The sequence below is a fragment of the Tyto alba genome, unplaced genomic scaffold (assembly GCF_018691265.1).
Source record: "Tyto alba isolate M040663 unplaced genomic scaffold, T.alba_DEE_v4.0 Super-Scaffold_46, whole genome shotgun sequence".
Classification (NCBI taxonomy): Eukaryota; Metazoa; Chordata; class Aves; order Strigiformes; family Tytonidae; genus Tyto; species Tyto alba.
The window spans coordinates 12,121,457-12,135,160 of NW_024881322.1; the positions used below are offsets into that span (position 1 = coordinate 12,121,457).

Below are 13,704 nucleotides of genomic sequence, written 5' to 3' on the forward strand. Positions count from 1 at the left end.
GGATGGTTTGCCTGCCTTTTTCAGTGGATTGCTGCAAGCACTCTGAATCACATTTTTAAACATCATTGGGTAAAGAAGCTGCAGAGAGGAGTTTATAAACCATGTGACAAACCACCAGGAGGAGGAAGAGCTCAGAAGACTTTCTTGTGTGTGTGTGTGCATGTACATTTTGCTCAGTTTATCACCATTACTGCTAAATTACTTCTGTTGTCTCCCCATAGTCACTTATGTTTTTACTGATAATCTCGTGTTCTGCTGCCAGTTGTGTTTCCAGAGACTTACCGTTAGCGTAGTAGATGACTGATGGTGTACTATAATCTTTGGTTGATTCATTATATCTGGAACAATTAAAATCCGCTGCTTGTGTTTGAAAGGCTGAAACCTGAGCACAATTTCCTGCAAGTCAGAAACCCCCTGTGAGCAAAGGGAGCCACAGAAGCAGGGGCTGCAGCACAGCAGGGAACACAAGGAGCATCAGTGGGTAGATCACAGCAAAATCTAACCCTTCACCTTTTGTTTTAATTGTGTGCTGACTCCTACACAGCGATTTGACGGATAGAGCTGGCTTACTGACTCGGGAGTCTTGCCCTAATTGACTGCCGGTTTAGATACGGGAGCCTCTAACCAGTTGTTAAACTCTGAGTAGGCATGTCGGTAACATGCCGGCGAGAGTGTTTGGGGGAGGAGAAAGCTGCTGGGTGCATGCCTCTCGGATTCGGCTCCCCGCGCCGGGAGATGGGTGAGGTTGGGTGTGCGAGCTGTCACAAGCAGATAGTCAAGGGCAGCGAAGAGCGAGCTCCAGCGCTCTGCTTCCCGGGGGGAGAGAAAGGCTGCTGCTGAAAGTACAAGCTGGCAGGATCATGACGGAGCCAAGCTGCAGAAAGGAAGGATTTAAAAAATGCCGGAGTGCTACTTTCAGCATCGATGGCTATAGCTTTACAATTGGTGAGCCCGATTTAATTCCTCTTCTTTCCCTCGCTGTCTCTCTGCTCCTTCCTGCCTCTCTTTCTTCGCAGCTCCAGTTGAAAACTGCCTTTTCTCAATATATGCCTCTAAAATATAGAGATGCCCTGCAACTTTTGTCTGGGTTGGTTTTCCATTCTGTCTTCTATATTTTCCTCTGCCCAAGAAACTTGCCTATGAAATGCAGCTGCGCTAAATCCTTTTGCTGGGTTTTGGCAAGAGTTCACCGAGATGTTTGCTGAACTTTTGTTTTGGAACCTTATCTCAGGAAAGCCTGGGCTTCAGGATTGCAGGTTTCCAACTTGCTGGCTGCATTTCCTTTCGATGAGCCCAGAACATAACCCTTGGGAGCCTTGGCTTTGTTTCCAATATTTCTTTGTTCTCTGTAACCTTTTGCTATTTCTCAGTTTGCATAAAGATGTATGTAACAGTTCTTGTTGCCTCCCAAACACAAAAGCAAAATTGCTGCGGTAGGGAAAGATGGGAGGAGAGATTAGGAATTTTAGGACTGGTGTTTGTAGCTGTCTGGAGAGTGCAGTTTACTGTGTTCGCTGTTTTAGGGAAAAGTGAGGCACTTCAAAGCGACAGGTGTCTGTGTTTTTTTTCCAAGAGACATGCTGTACAAAAGTTAAAATCTGAGGATTTCCTGAGCAGGCTGCTCTGCTAAAACTGTGTATCTCACTAGATTGCGTTATGTAAATCTCTGTAGAGCTTAGAAACAAAGCAAGCTTACATCCCATTTTAATTTTTAGATGAAATCCAAGTTAAAATATGTGGATAACTTACTAGTAATAATCAATCAATACAAATTCCCCTTGAATAACTTTAAGATGTCGGAGATTGTACTTCCTTGCAGTTGTGAAATCAGGAAAGTTTTTCCTGATTTGTACCAGTGTAATTGCGTTGCAATTTAATCTAATAATGATGGATACAAGCTTTTTATTCGTGTGGGAGGAGGTACCTCTTTATTCCCCTGCTTTATGAAAAACTTGTTTTGCAATCATTAACTTCATGCAAACATTAAACTTGCTGAAAAAAACCTGGAGATGGAAATGTATGTTTCATTAAAATATTTTCATGTAGTCATCTGTTAATGTGCATAGAGCATTTTACATGTGACACTGCCAGGCGAATGCTACTTTTCAAATTTCCTTCTCTAATGGGAATGTGGTAGTCCCTCCACAGGTTAATTTGCAACATGCTCCCTTTTGAACTCTCTATCTTAATCTCTGCCCCTCTCAGCATCATTACTAATAGTATTATTTCATCAGTTTGTGTCAGTCTGGAGGATAAACATTTCCTTTTTGAGCCTAGGTACATTATCTGAAGACGCTGAACATTTATGACTGTGCCTAATTATTTTGTTTGTTCATGAACAAACGAACAGGATTGCTGTGTTTTGCTCTGCTGTCTTTATTGGCACTCATCCTCACAAAAAACTAGACCAAATTTTGGATCAGGTGACTCGGGTTTAGAATTGCAGCTTCATCTGCTTCTTAGGACAGTTGTTGCATAGGAGTCCCTGTGCTATTTTCTTCTGTTTGGTGCACACAATGAGTGTATTGATTCTGTGATCTGTGCATTATATAACATTTATTTTTGTATCTGGGCAAGTGTGCATTGCATTGACTCACATAGCCGTGAAAACTTTGTAAACATGCTATCTAGTCTTACCAGCACTGTGTGGTAGACAGACCTGAATGATTCACGCATTTGTTAGTCTTCATACTGAAGGAAACTAATTTATCCAAAAGATCCCACAGCAACATTAGCTTGTCAGGGATGGGCTTACACAGAATTCTCATCTGATGGAAAAAAGAAGTTTATGTAACTACTTTTGGGTGCTGCAAATTTGGAAGAAGTTCTTGGGAAATGCTGAGCAGCTGCATCTGCTATTGAAGTGGCAGCTGGGAGAGAAGAAGGCTGATACTCTTGAAGAACAGAGTAGCATCAGGTTGAGAGAACTGAGTTTCCATTTGGGTGCAAAAGAAAATATTTAGCATTGGTTCACCCATATACTAACTGCTAAGAAAGGATGATCTCCACAGCGCTTTGAAAAATGATCACTTACAATGAGACTTCATTAAGATTTTAATGAAAGGCCTAGGCCTAACATCAGCTGTGAAAGTCTGTGGGCATGGAAGAAGGCTGGCGCAAGAGCTCCCTGCTGATGGCTTGCAGTTAGGTAGCCTCGCGTCTCGGGAGAGGGTCAGCGCCTGTTCACACAGCAGCAGGACCTAGAGCAGCTCCTCAACTGCTCTAATTCTCCCCTGGTTTGCTGACAGTGCTGGTGGCGGGATGGGAGAGCTGTGGGAACTCCACGCTTCCCAAGGACTTCACAGATCCCGGTGGAAGGAGGGGATCTGCCATACTAGAAAGGCAAACATATGCCAATACTCGGTAGCTTGCTTCTGTATGAAGAAACAAGGTAGTTGCAAATCCCTTTCCTCCAGATACCTCCCTTTTGGCAGAGGCCCTGAGGAAAACTGAGCTGCGCTGCTCTATGCCCACTGAGGATTTCTGTGTTGTTTTGGATATTCTGCTTTTATGGACTTTTTACCCTCGTAGCATGATCTAAAGGGACTATAGTGGAGCCATCATGTGAGCCGTTTAGTGGGACCATTCAAGACAGGAATCAAGCAACATAGTTTGCTCTAGAAAGTTCAATATATCTCAGACGAAGGTTTCAAGATATTTATTTACCATTTGTCAGCAAACATCTGAGTCTGTGAAACTTTGTATACACATGTTATTGTATTTGAGTTCTTGTTTAACTTTGGCTAAATTTTCTTCCACTGAAAGTAAAACATAACAGAAAGGCAGCTGAGTTTAAGGGAAAACAAATTAAGAGTTAAGGTGATTGGGATATTTTTTGTTGGTGGGGGGTTTTTTGCCTTTTTTTGTTTGTTTGTTTGTTTTTTGTTGGTTGGTTGTGTTGGTTTTTTTTTCTTGTTGTTGTTTTTTTTTTTTTTTCTTTGGTCCTGCACCTTGTCTCATCATTCCTGAGCAAATGAAAGGCTACTAGATCAGAATGCCAGTGTGTTACTTACTGACTTTGCTGCTGTGACGGGCTGGCTAAAGCTGCAAGACGGAGAAACATCCACTGTCTTTAAACCTGGGAAAATGGTAAACACAAACATTAAGAGGAGGGTATTTTCTTTCTGCATTTATCACCTTCCTATGACTAAGAGCTAACTTCATTAAAGCTCCCACTCTCTGCTTTTCATATCCAGAAGCACCTGGCAACACTGTTTTGTCCCGTCCAATATATCTAATAAATTTATTTTTATAGATTAGAATGAAATGAAGTGATGGGGAGTTCTGCTGTAACTCAGGTGTTACTGGAGAGGAGGGATGTGGCACTGAAACACAGCCTGGCTCACAGCAGCTCTTTGTAAAGCTTGTAGGCAAGTTTCTTTGGGAGGACACTGTCTCCATTTTGCATGCAAAAGCTCTCCCTCCAGTTATTACAGAAGATCTGAGTTTTGCTCAGTGGTTCTTTTGGGCCCTATTTTGAAATAACTCTTTAAAAATCTGGTTTTCTTAATGTTGCTGGAGTTTCTCATGTTGCAGTTCACTACTGGAAACCCATTTCAACATCCCTTTCACCGTCACAGGTAGAAGAGCCAGAGCAGTTCTTGCGGGTCACTGACAGACCACTGCAGAAGTGCCTTCTGTGTTTTGGTCAGTGAAAATGTCGCTTGAGGAGGTGTGTGTGCTGTGTTGGTCTGAACTGGGGCAGGGAAGATTGGAAGCAAATGAAAGATTTAGCTCAGCTGTATTAGGATAAGGAAAAAATACCTTCAGCTCTGTGTTGCATGCTTAACTTTTAAAGAAAAACGCTGCTGTGGATTTTATTCTCTCTTGAAAGATTGTTCATTAGGAGTAGAATAGACAGGAATGGGCTTATAAAATTGTTCTAGAGAGAAGCAGTTTCATTTCTTTGTACTGTATGTTGGCCAGAGAACTGTGTACATTGTAGCAATTAACTGTTTTGTCCATCTGTATTGATTTTCAGCTGTATCGGAGTTTGTCATTTATCTGAGGGCAAGGGCACCTTTGCAACCCACAAAAGAGGCAGGTTTCAGCAGAAGACACTCCTAGGCCCATACGCAGTGCATTTTCATGGAGATTTACTTTCATTCTGCCCTTAGTTGCCTATAATAAAAAATGTCATTCTGACTGAAAGCACACTCTAATTATAAGGTGCTGACAAATCTCTCACTAATTCTGCATGTGCGTCACTCGTAGCCTTCACTCAAAGGAGGTCTGGGAGAAATGTCTGTCTGGGGGGTCAGTCTGCTTTTGGGAAGGGGGGAGGTATCTCTGTCCGCACGCGAACAAGGTCCCTGGCAAGAAGGTGAATCAGTAGCCACCAGTCCTGCTGTGGATTATAACAGCTCCTTGTCTCTGTAACTAAACTCTATCATTTTCTTTGTTATGTCATAATGCAAAAGATTTAAAAAACAACAGTGAACCCCCCCAAAATTTTGCCCTTCCCCTGATGGACCCTACTGAGAGGATATTTTCTCAATAACAGCTGATAGAAAGCATTGATGATTTCTGTGTAAATAGTGGAACACTGTTGTCTGAAATTGAGGAACTGGGAAATCTAAGTTTATTAATATAATACAAATACTAAGTATGCAATGGGACATGAGATTTTTAATGTAATTTAAGGAAGTCCGATGGAGTTATAATAGAGTATAAAGAATTAAAATCTCCTCCAATATAGTCCTACCCCCAACAAATTCACCTCAAGAAAGCTATCAGCAAATAGATTGTGAAACAAAGCTCTAAAGTTATGAGAGTTTTTTTTGCTCCCTCCATTACAGAGCTGTGTTTTAGCTACAGACCAGCCTGGTGTCTGTCTGCTCTGCCTGAAAATACACCTGAAAAGAGTCTGCATAGTTGGCATGCCTATGGGTGAGATACCTGGCTGGCCTTTGTGTGGGGAGGATGGTCTCTGCTACAGTGATGGGCAAGAGGAATTCCTGCTGTTGGTACTTCACTTGTAGCTGCTTCTATAAAGGGGCGGAGGTGGCGATTTCTGCAGCATCTACAGGGTCTCAGTATTGCACTGACCTCTTCGACGTTGCAGGGGTGGGCTGCTGTAAGTGAAGTAAAGGATCTCTGAAAATACTGCAGTGGTGTAGTTCTTGTGTGGCAAAAGGCCTGGCAGTGTTTTCGTGGAGCTGTGCCCGTTTGCCTCTGTGGATGGCCTCCCTTATCACTGCCACCTGCTGCGCACAGCTGTGCCCTGCTGCCTGCGTCCTGGCATCCAGAAACACCGTGGGTGTTTGGGGCTGTCCCTTTCTCGGTCTGGTTTGAGTGAGAGGTCGCACACCAGGTTCAGCAGCAGTTCACAAAGGATCCGATTCAGATCGCGGGTCTCGGTGGCAGGGTCACATTGAAAGTGCTATTTTCCTTCTTGATTTTTATTCTCAGGGAAGCTGCAAACAGTAAAACATTTGCAGCATGTTTTGATGTGAGTGAATGGGCATCCCTGTTCTCTGCAGCTGAGTTCCATACATGGGAAAATAACCTCCAGAGCCCTGGTTGAGGAGAGATAAAACCACTGTCATTGCTGTTAGGAAATATTCCTTTAATTACATAACGATTTTTGTTTTGTTTTGTTTTTTAAGGTTGAAAAATTACATATGTCCAGGTCTTGATGCTTGGTCACCTCTGAATCTAGCTTCAGGACTGACATCACCAAATAGTCTTAACTCTTCAATGTGTTTGGGAAGTAGCTCTGGAGACTGGGCTTGTGGGGCAACAGAGCCCCCAACACAAGGTGCAAATAGGGCAGAAGGTGGAGACACCTGGCTGGAGATGGGGACTTCTCTTCCCTTTGTGCCTGATCCCAGACCCCTGCCATGCTGTTTGCTCTCCTGCTCATCTTCTGTGAGGGAAGGAAGCACAGTCAGTCTTCTTCTGGAGACAGCAAGTGATTGTTGCTCTCTACCAGGAGGGGCCCCATCTTACCATGGTGAGAAATAGCATTGCCCTTGCTTTTGTTTTCTCTCCAGTTGTTGGCCAACTACTCCTGCTCCCAATGCCTTCTGAATTGATGCAGCGAGATTAATTACAAATTTCAGATTTTCTACGATGACCAAAGTTCAGAAGAAACAAACAGGCATGAACTCTTCTGTGCCTTTTGAGCTCAGTTTTAGGCAGGCAGCCAGGCCTGTTTCTGATCAGGCGGGCTCTGTCCAGGACCAGCCCTCCCTCATTTGCAGCCCCAGCAAGTTCCCTTTCCCATGTCAAAAGACAGAGGTGTGCGTCCTCCTCATTGTACTGCTTCTGGGAGGACCAGAGCCTAGGAGCTTTCAAACCTAATTGCCTTTGGGGATTTGCATTTCTGCTGCCAATCTTCTATCTTAAACCCTTGTGCTTTACTAATTGGTCTAGTTTCCTGATGTAGTGTAAATGCAAGCTCATTTTTCCAAGTTCTGTAGCTCTGCATGAGTAAGAAAGCAACTGGCTCCTGGATGTATCCTGCACTTATTTGTGTACTAGTGCAAATGAAGTCAAAAGGCAGGATTGGCCAGCGGTCAATCTGCATCACTCCACTGCAGTTGAGAGAACAGCAATGATTTAAATGAGCAAAGGATCTGTCCTGGACAGCCTTTCCCAGTTAAAGTTACAGAAGGAGCTTCCCTATGTACAAGGCAGGCAAATCATGCAGCTTTTCCACGGCGGGCTTCCAAGACTTCATCAGGATTATCCTGATATGATTTTGCTCCCTCAGATCTCCCTGCTTGGTGACAGAGCTTGTATCTAACACCCTGCTGAAACTCGACCCCAGATTTCCAATAGCTACCGGCTGGAAATTTTCAGGCCTGGGAACTTAACCCTCGTGACTACATCAATAGCCTCGCGCTACGGCTGTGTGCGAAGTTGGAAGCGTGGTGTGGGGAAAGTTGTAGTAATTACTGAACAGATGCACTTAATGAGGTCTCTACTGGCTTCCCAGCTGGCGAGTGGAGCTGTGCGCTGGGACGATGTGACAGCAGTCACTCCGGTCGTTGTGTGACATCACATCCTCCCCCTTGTTGTCATAGCAGCTGCAATCAGCCCCCTGAATATTTCCCTCAGGAAGACTGCAAACATCATCTCTCTCCATTAAATGGCAGTACATGGTGCTTACTCTCTTGCTGCTGCTGCTGCATGACGCTACGTCTTATTTATGTCGATTTAGTGCCCTTTCCAACGTCCCCCCCCCCCCCCCGCCCCTTCTCACAGTGGTGCTGAGCAATGCGACCTGTCAAATGGTGTGTTACTGCAAAAAAGGAGGGGGTAGACAACTTGTTCAGCCAGTGCCACTTAATTCAGTTTCAACTCCAAGTGCCTTTTCTACGTTCAGTAGATTTACAGCCAGTCTTTACTTGTTGGAGGTGAGGATAAGGAACACTGTTTGGATTCAGGTTGTGTATCCTTTCTCTTTTAGTCTGGACAATGAATGCTTTTTGGGAGTGAGAGCTTTCCAAAATCAAATTTTACTAGTTTCTTCCCCACGTATGTGGGTAGCTGAAGTCCTTGCAATTCCCTCACGTGGCATTCTGATTACTTTTTATGGACTCACTTTTTCACATTCTTTTTTTTCCCTTTCTAGTTCTGCGGTAATAAAACTAGTCCCCAAAATTTGTACTAGTGTTTTCTTCTTTATGTTTTATCCTTTCTTCTCTTTCACTTTCTGCTTCATGAATGCCAGTGTCTATTTAGTTTAAATCACGTCAACTGAAAATTAGGCTTCCTTGCTCTAGTCACACCACACAGCTAAGTAAATACAGAAAATTTCCAGGGATTTTCTTTCATTACTAGTTCAAGTAGAGCAAGTTATTAGACTGCTTTGGAAGTAGACCTGAGGTAAAAATTGTAAATATGTTAACTTTCTCTGAAACTACTTACAGCAACATATTCCTCTGCTTAGAATACTGAGTTTGAGTTTTAGGTTTTTTGTGATCCCTAAAGATGAATGATTTATGCATACCAGGCAGATACCCTTAAGAAAACCTATAAGGACATTTTCCTTCAGGCCATGATTCTGCTGTTGGAGATGCACATGAAACCTTACTGAAGTGGCAGGAGTTTTCAGACAAGTGGTCCAAACAAGTTGCAGGCTGAGGAGCTTTGTTGTGTAGTGATAGAAATGCGCTCCATGATTAAAAGAGAGCAATTGGTATTTTCATCAAATGCCAAGTGGGTACAATTTGCAACTGTAACACTCTAGGAAGAATGAAAATGCATGGAGCAAAAGGACTCTCTGAAATTTATAGGTGCTGATGTTAGCTATGCTCCAAATGCAAAATGTTGTTTTCCTCTCCCATTAAAACAGGTGTTTTGCAGGATAGGATGTCTTATACACTACTGTGAACAATGTGAATAGCAGAATACTAGGCCCATTTATGTTTATATTGATTTCCTCACCCACTCCCAAAGCTGTGATTATTACCAGACATGTATGCTGTTAGAAATCACTATTTCCCTTGAAATGTACTCTGAAAATGGGATCTTTAGGATGTTGAGACTTCTATATTTGCCTGTATTCGGTGACACTGTACAACATTTTATTAGCGTACAGGAGGGAGATGGTCTTTTCTCTCAACTGCCAGCCCTTGATTTAAAGACAATCTATGCTCTTTCCACCTTGAACTTTAACATAATTCAGAATTACAGATCTTGCAGGCCAGTTCATGTTCTGACTCTTGTGCAACCCTAGTAACTCAAAACATAATTTGGTCTGCACAGTGTATTATTTTTCTTGAAACTGCTGTATGAGCAAATGTAAGAGCTCTGTGGCAAAACTGTGTTGTGTTTTGTTTTGTTTTTCTTGATAAAATCTAGAACATTAAAACAGAACTTGATAATCAAAGCTGATGTCAATCTGAGTTATAGGGCAGGTGATCTATATTTTATAGTCCATGTACTCTACATATGATGTAGAGTAAAAGAAGTGTTGAATGTGTATATAGCTGTTGTGGAGCACAAGGGACTGTGGTAGATTTTACTGCTGCTCCTAGGAAAGTCAGTAATTTTTCAGCATTAATTTACAGAATCTTACTTCATGGCTCCTCAAATAACAAAAGCAGGGGGCTTTTCCAGAGCCCCAGCTGTTGGCTAGCTCTGCTGTTAGAAAAAAATCAATGCATGTCTTTAGAAAGTCCAGAACAGGACACCCTGTGCTACTTTTGAAAGTTCCTTTGCAGATAAAGAGTTAATTTCTTTATGATAACCTCAACACTTAAATAGAATTCCAGCAGGAAATACCTAGGACCTCATGACTGCTGCTAACCTTAGCTTTTAGTTGATTGTCTGTTTTCCATAAATCATGCAGCGTATGTAGATCAACAGATAATGAGCATCTTGCTTCACTTCTATGGAATGAATTCTGAGTTTTCACAAGCATAATTCAGGGTAGATTTCAGCTGAATGTGTTTAATGACATTTTGGTGCGTGTTTCTTCTGCAAAAATGATTGATTTTTTCCATACTGTGAATTTTTGGTTTTGTGCAAAGCCACAGCGTGCTGACGTGGGGTGATGCTGGAGCCTGGCGTGCCTGAATGATGATTATCCCAGAACCTGGTTGAACAGGAGGTATAGCTGCTCCTCTGTGACCGCAGTTTGCAGCCCACTTTGCTGCAGAGAGCAGTCCCGGATTGCTGGTAACTTGAATTCATCCCGCTGTAAAGTCGAGCCTCTCCTCTTGGCTGGCCCTGCTGCAGGAACAATCTCTGGGAGAGGCACGGGACAAAGATGAATAGCCAGAGGAACCCTGACCAAACCGCTGCTGTTTTAAAATGACACCTGGGAATCATCACAGCAGCCTGGGGAAATCCAGGGATCCGGGCTCTTGTTAAGTGTTGTACATGAGTTTCACTTGGGCAGGCGAAGGCTGCGACATGGATACGGATCCGTGGCAGCTGGTGTCACATCCTCTAACTAAGAAAATGCCTCAGCTATCAGTCCAGTCTGCTAGTGCTGCCCAGCATTCCTCCATTCCCTAAGTATCAACAGGTTATTATTACTACAGTTGCTAGGTGGCTCCATGATATTACTCCTGTCTCCATGGCTAATGCTTAAGGCTTAATTGTCCTTGAGTCAAGGGAAGTGTAAGTGCTGAGAATGGCAATTACAGCACTGCTGATAACTTGGATCCACTTGCTCCTGGAAGATGCTCCTGACAGCTTGACAACATGATCAGAGTAAATTTTCTTTCATGGGAGAGTATGTTTATTCTTTAGTGATGTTTGCTGCCTTATGTTCCAGTCTAATGCTTCCTATTAATTAGGATTCATTGTGCCATTTAAGTGAAGTGGCATTTCTGAAGTGAAATTCAGCACGACTTGTCATTTACTTTCTGATTGTGTTTGCCTACTTGCCCTCTGAAGCAACAACAGTAATTTGAGCCTTTTGTTTTATTATCCGTCATTTACAGTAACGCTTCACGTGCATAATTATTTTTCTCTGGCTCTGCACTGATACTTAAATGAAACCTCTGGGATGTGTTCCCAGTTGGCTGTGTGTTTACATGTTGTATTCAGTCACTTGCATTTGATATCTCTTATGTTGTTTGTGGCAAGCAAGTTATGTGTCGTTTTGGGAAGTTTTTAGCTTGTTTCAGCATTTATTAAGCACTAATCTGTTCAGATGCTTTGGATAAGCCTTCTCAGAGAGTGCTGTTACCTTTAGGTCCCTATGCCAACAGGCAAAGGAAATTTGGCCTTTGAGCACTTTGGGAACTTTTGCCTGTAGTGCATAGGAGGTGCTGCTGCAAACATCTTTTTGAATTGGGAAGAGGAGGATGTTTCTATGTTGGTGAAATGAGTGTTATGCTGGAAGGAGGAGAAGATTTTAGACTTGGAGTGGCACATCTTTCCCCAGCTCCCATAGTCCTCTCCACCCTTTGGCAGTAAGATCCCCAAGCCGTGATGCTTTCTGGCACTGTTGCTAACCAAGAGGAGGGGATGGAGTTTTTTAGCATTGAGAGGCTTTCAAAGGAATGTGGAGGAAGAAAGAAGGGAAGACAGGACATGCTTTGGGTGCCAAAATTTATCTTGATGGCTTTGCTAAGACCAATTTATGTTTCTAAAGAAAATTATACCATACCTGATGGACCTCGAACTCCTAAATCCAAATTATGCAAGTTGGAAGATGCACTGGGAATCTGCAAAAAGAAAGGAGCAAATATCCTAATACTTTTGTGATTGTGAAATGGGCTTCTAGCCAAGCTTACTACTCCAGAAGGAAGCACAGGGAAAACTTTGTATACACAAAAATGAGTCTTATGCTACACAATTATTTTCTAATTTCATTCAAAACATTTCTTTTCAGTTGTAAGATTAGCTTGATGTATGTGGTGGATTTATCACATCTAGTCAATGGCCTATGCAGATGGCACATGCCATGTTCGTCATCATCACTACAAAACATTTATTTGTTCTTGTTTGCAACAAGCTGATTGTTGAAGTCACTGAGCAGCATTTGAATGGGTAAGACATTTGTGACTGCTCTATGAAGTCATATTTGGTACCTTTGGGCACAATAAAAGGAAATCAAATAATATCTGATAGCAAAAATGAAATAATTTTTGTAATATTTTGAATTTTATTTTGTCCTGCATTGCCTTTCAGCCTGTATAAGGTCTGTACTTGTATACATAATTTTGTATTTGTTGAACTGCTGTAAACTGCAGGAGGGATTAGCATTGGAGAATGAAGGCACCTCTTAGTATGGCTGCTGAAGAACAAAAGAGCAGCAGTTCCAAAACTTGTTAAGGAGAAATAGCAGTGAGGTGTAGGAATAGTTAAAGAAGATAGGATTAAGGGATTAGCCTATATTTCTTATTCAGTCCAAATCCCTAACAATATTGGTGATAAGAAAAAGGAATTCAAAATTATGCCCAGGTTATTTAATGTTTGAAAAGGAGGCTGGTATTTTGCATAACAATAATGCTTTTTAAATGAAAGGAGCATTTGCTTTACAGTTCCTTGTGGCTGGAGGGCCATGTGCTACAGTATTTACAGGTGGAGCGTCTAATCTGGTAATCCTGCTCGCCATGGAATTCAGTGATCCAAAGTGGACAACAATTGTTGGTATTACTTTCTTCTCCAGTCTTTTGTTGATGCAATTCATGCCATCATAACGTGTCCTTTGATCACTGAAATTCTGCAACATGGATGAACAAAGCAGTAAGGGGAAAATGGATTAGACATAGTTGCAGAGGGTGGCAGATACTCACAGAAGCATGAGGGTAAAGTGGTCAGGATGAGGCATGGACATTACATGTCACTTTGGTTACAAAACATGCAGTTGGACTTCCCCAGTGAAAGACTTTGTTTAAAAAGCCAAAACCAACATGAAAAAAAGAAAGAAACAAACAAAAAACCAAAAAACATCCAAAAACCCAGGCCAAACCAAAAAAAACAACCTGAAAGAGAAAAGTTAGAGATGATACTGTTAAATATTTTTTAAAATGTCAGCATATGAGAAGAATCCATAAAGAAGCATGGCAGAACCAGTGAAAATCAGTGAAGGCAGTAACTGAAGAAGTATTTTGAGCTCAGTCATGCATTTCTATGTGATTAGTCTCATTGCAATAAAGGAGAGTGCTTACTACTGCAAGGAGCTGCCAAGTGGGACTTGTTTGTATTAATAACTTTTAAAATATAGAAGATACTTTGCTTCAGGAACTCAGTCATATAGCTTTTAAGTGCTGCACCCAATGAGTTTACAAA

At 42.1% G+C, this 13,704-nt stretch overlaps 1 protein-coding gene across 3 annotated transcripts in view; it reads left to right on the forward strand.

Moving 5' to 3' along the window:
• Positions 1-788: 788 nt before the first annotated feature.
• The window catches only part of PDE1C (phosphodiesterase 1C), a 304,380-nt gene continuing 291,464 nt past the window's right edge, over positions 789-13,704 (forward strand). For all 3 annotated transcript variants that reach the window (XM_032997371.2, XM_032997374.2, XM_032997376.2), the window contains exon 1: positions 789-945. In XM_032997371.2, the coding sequence (XP_032853262.1) occupies positions 861-945 (85 nt within the window). In that variant the 5' untranslated portion in view covers positions 789-860. The remainder of the gene's footprint in view (positions 946-13,704) is intronic.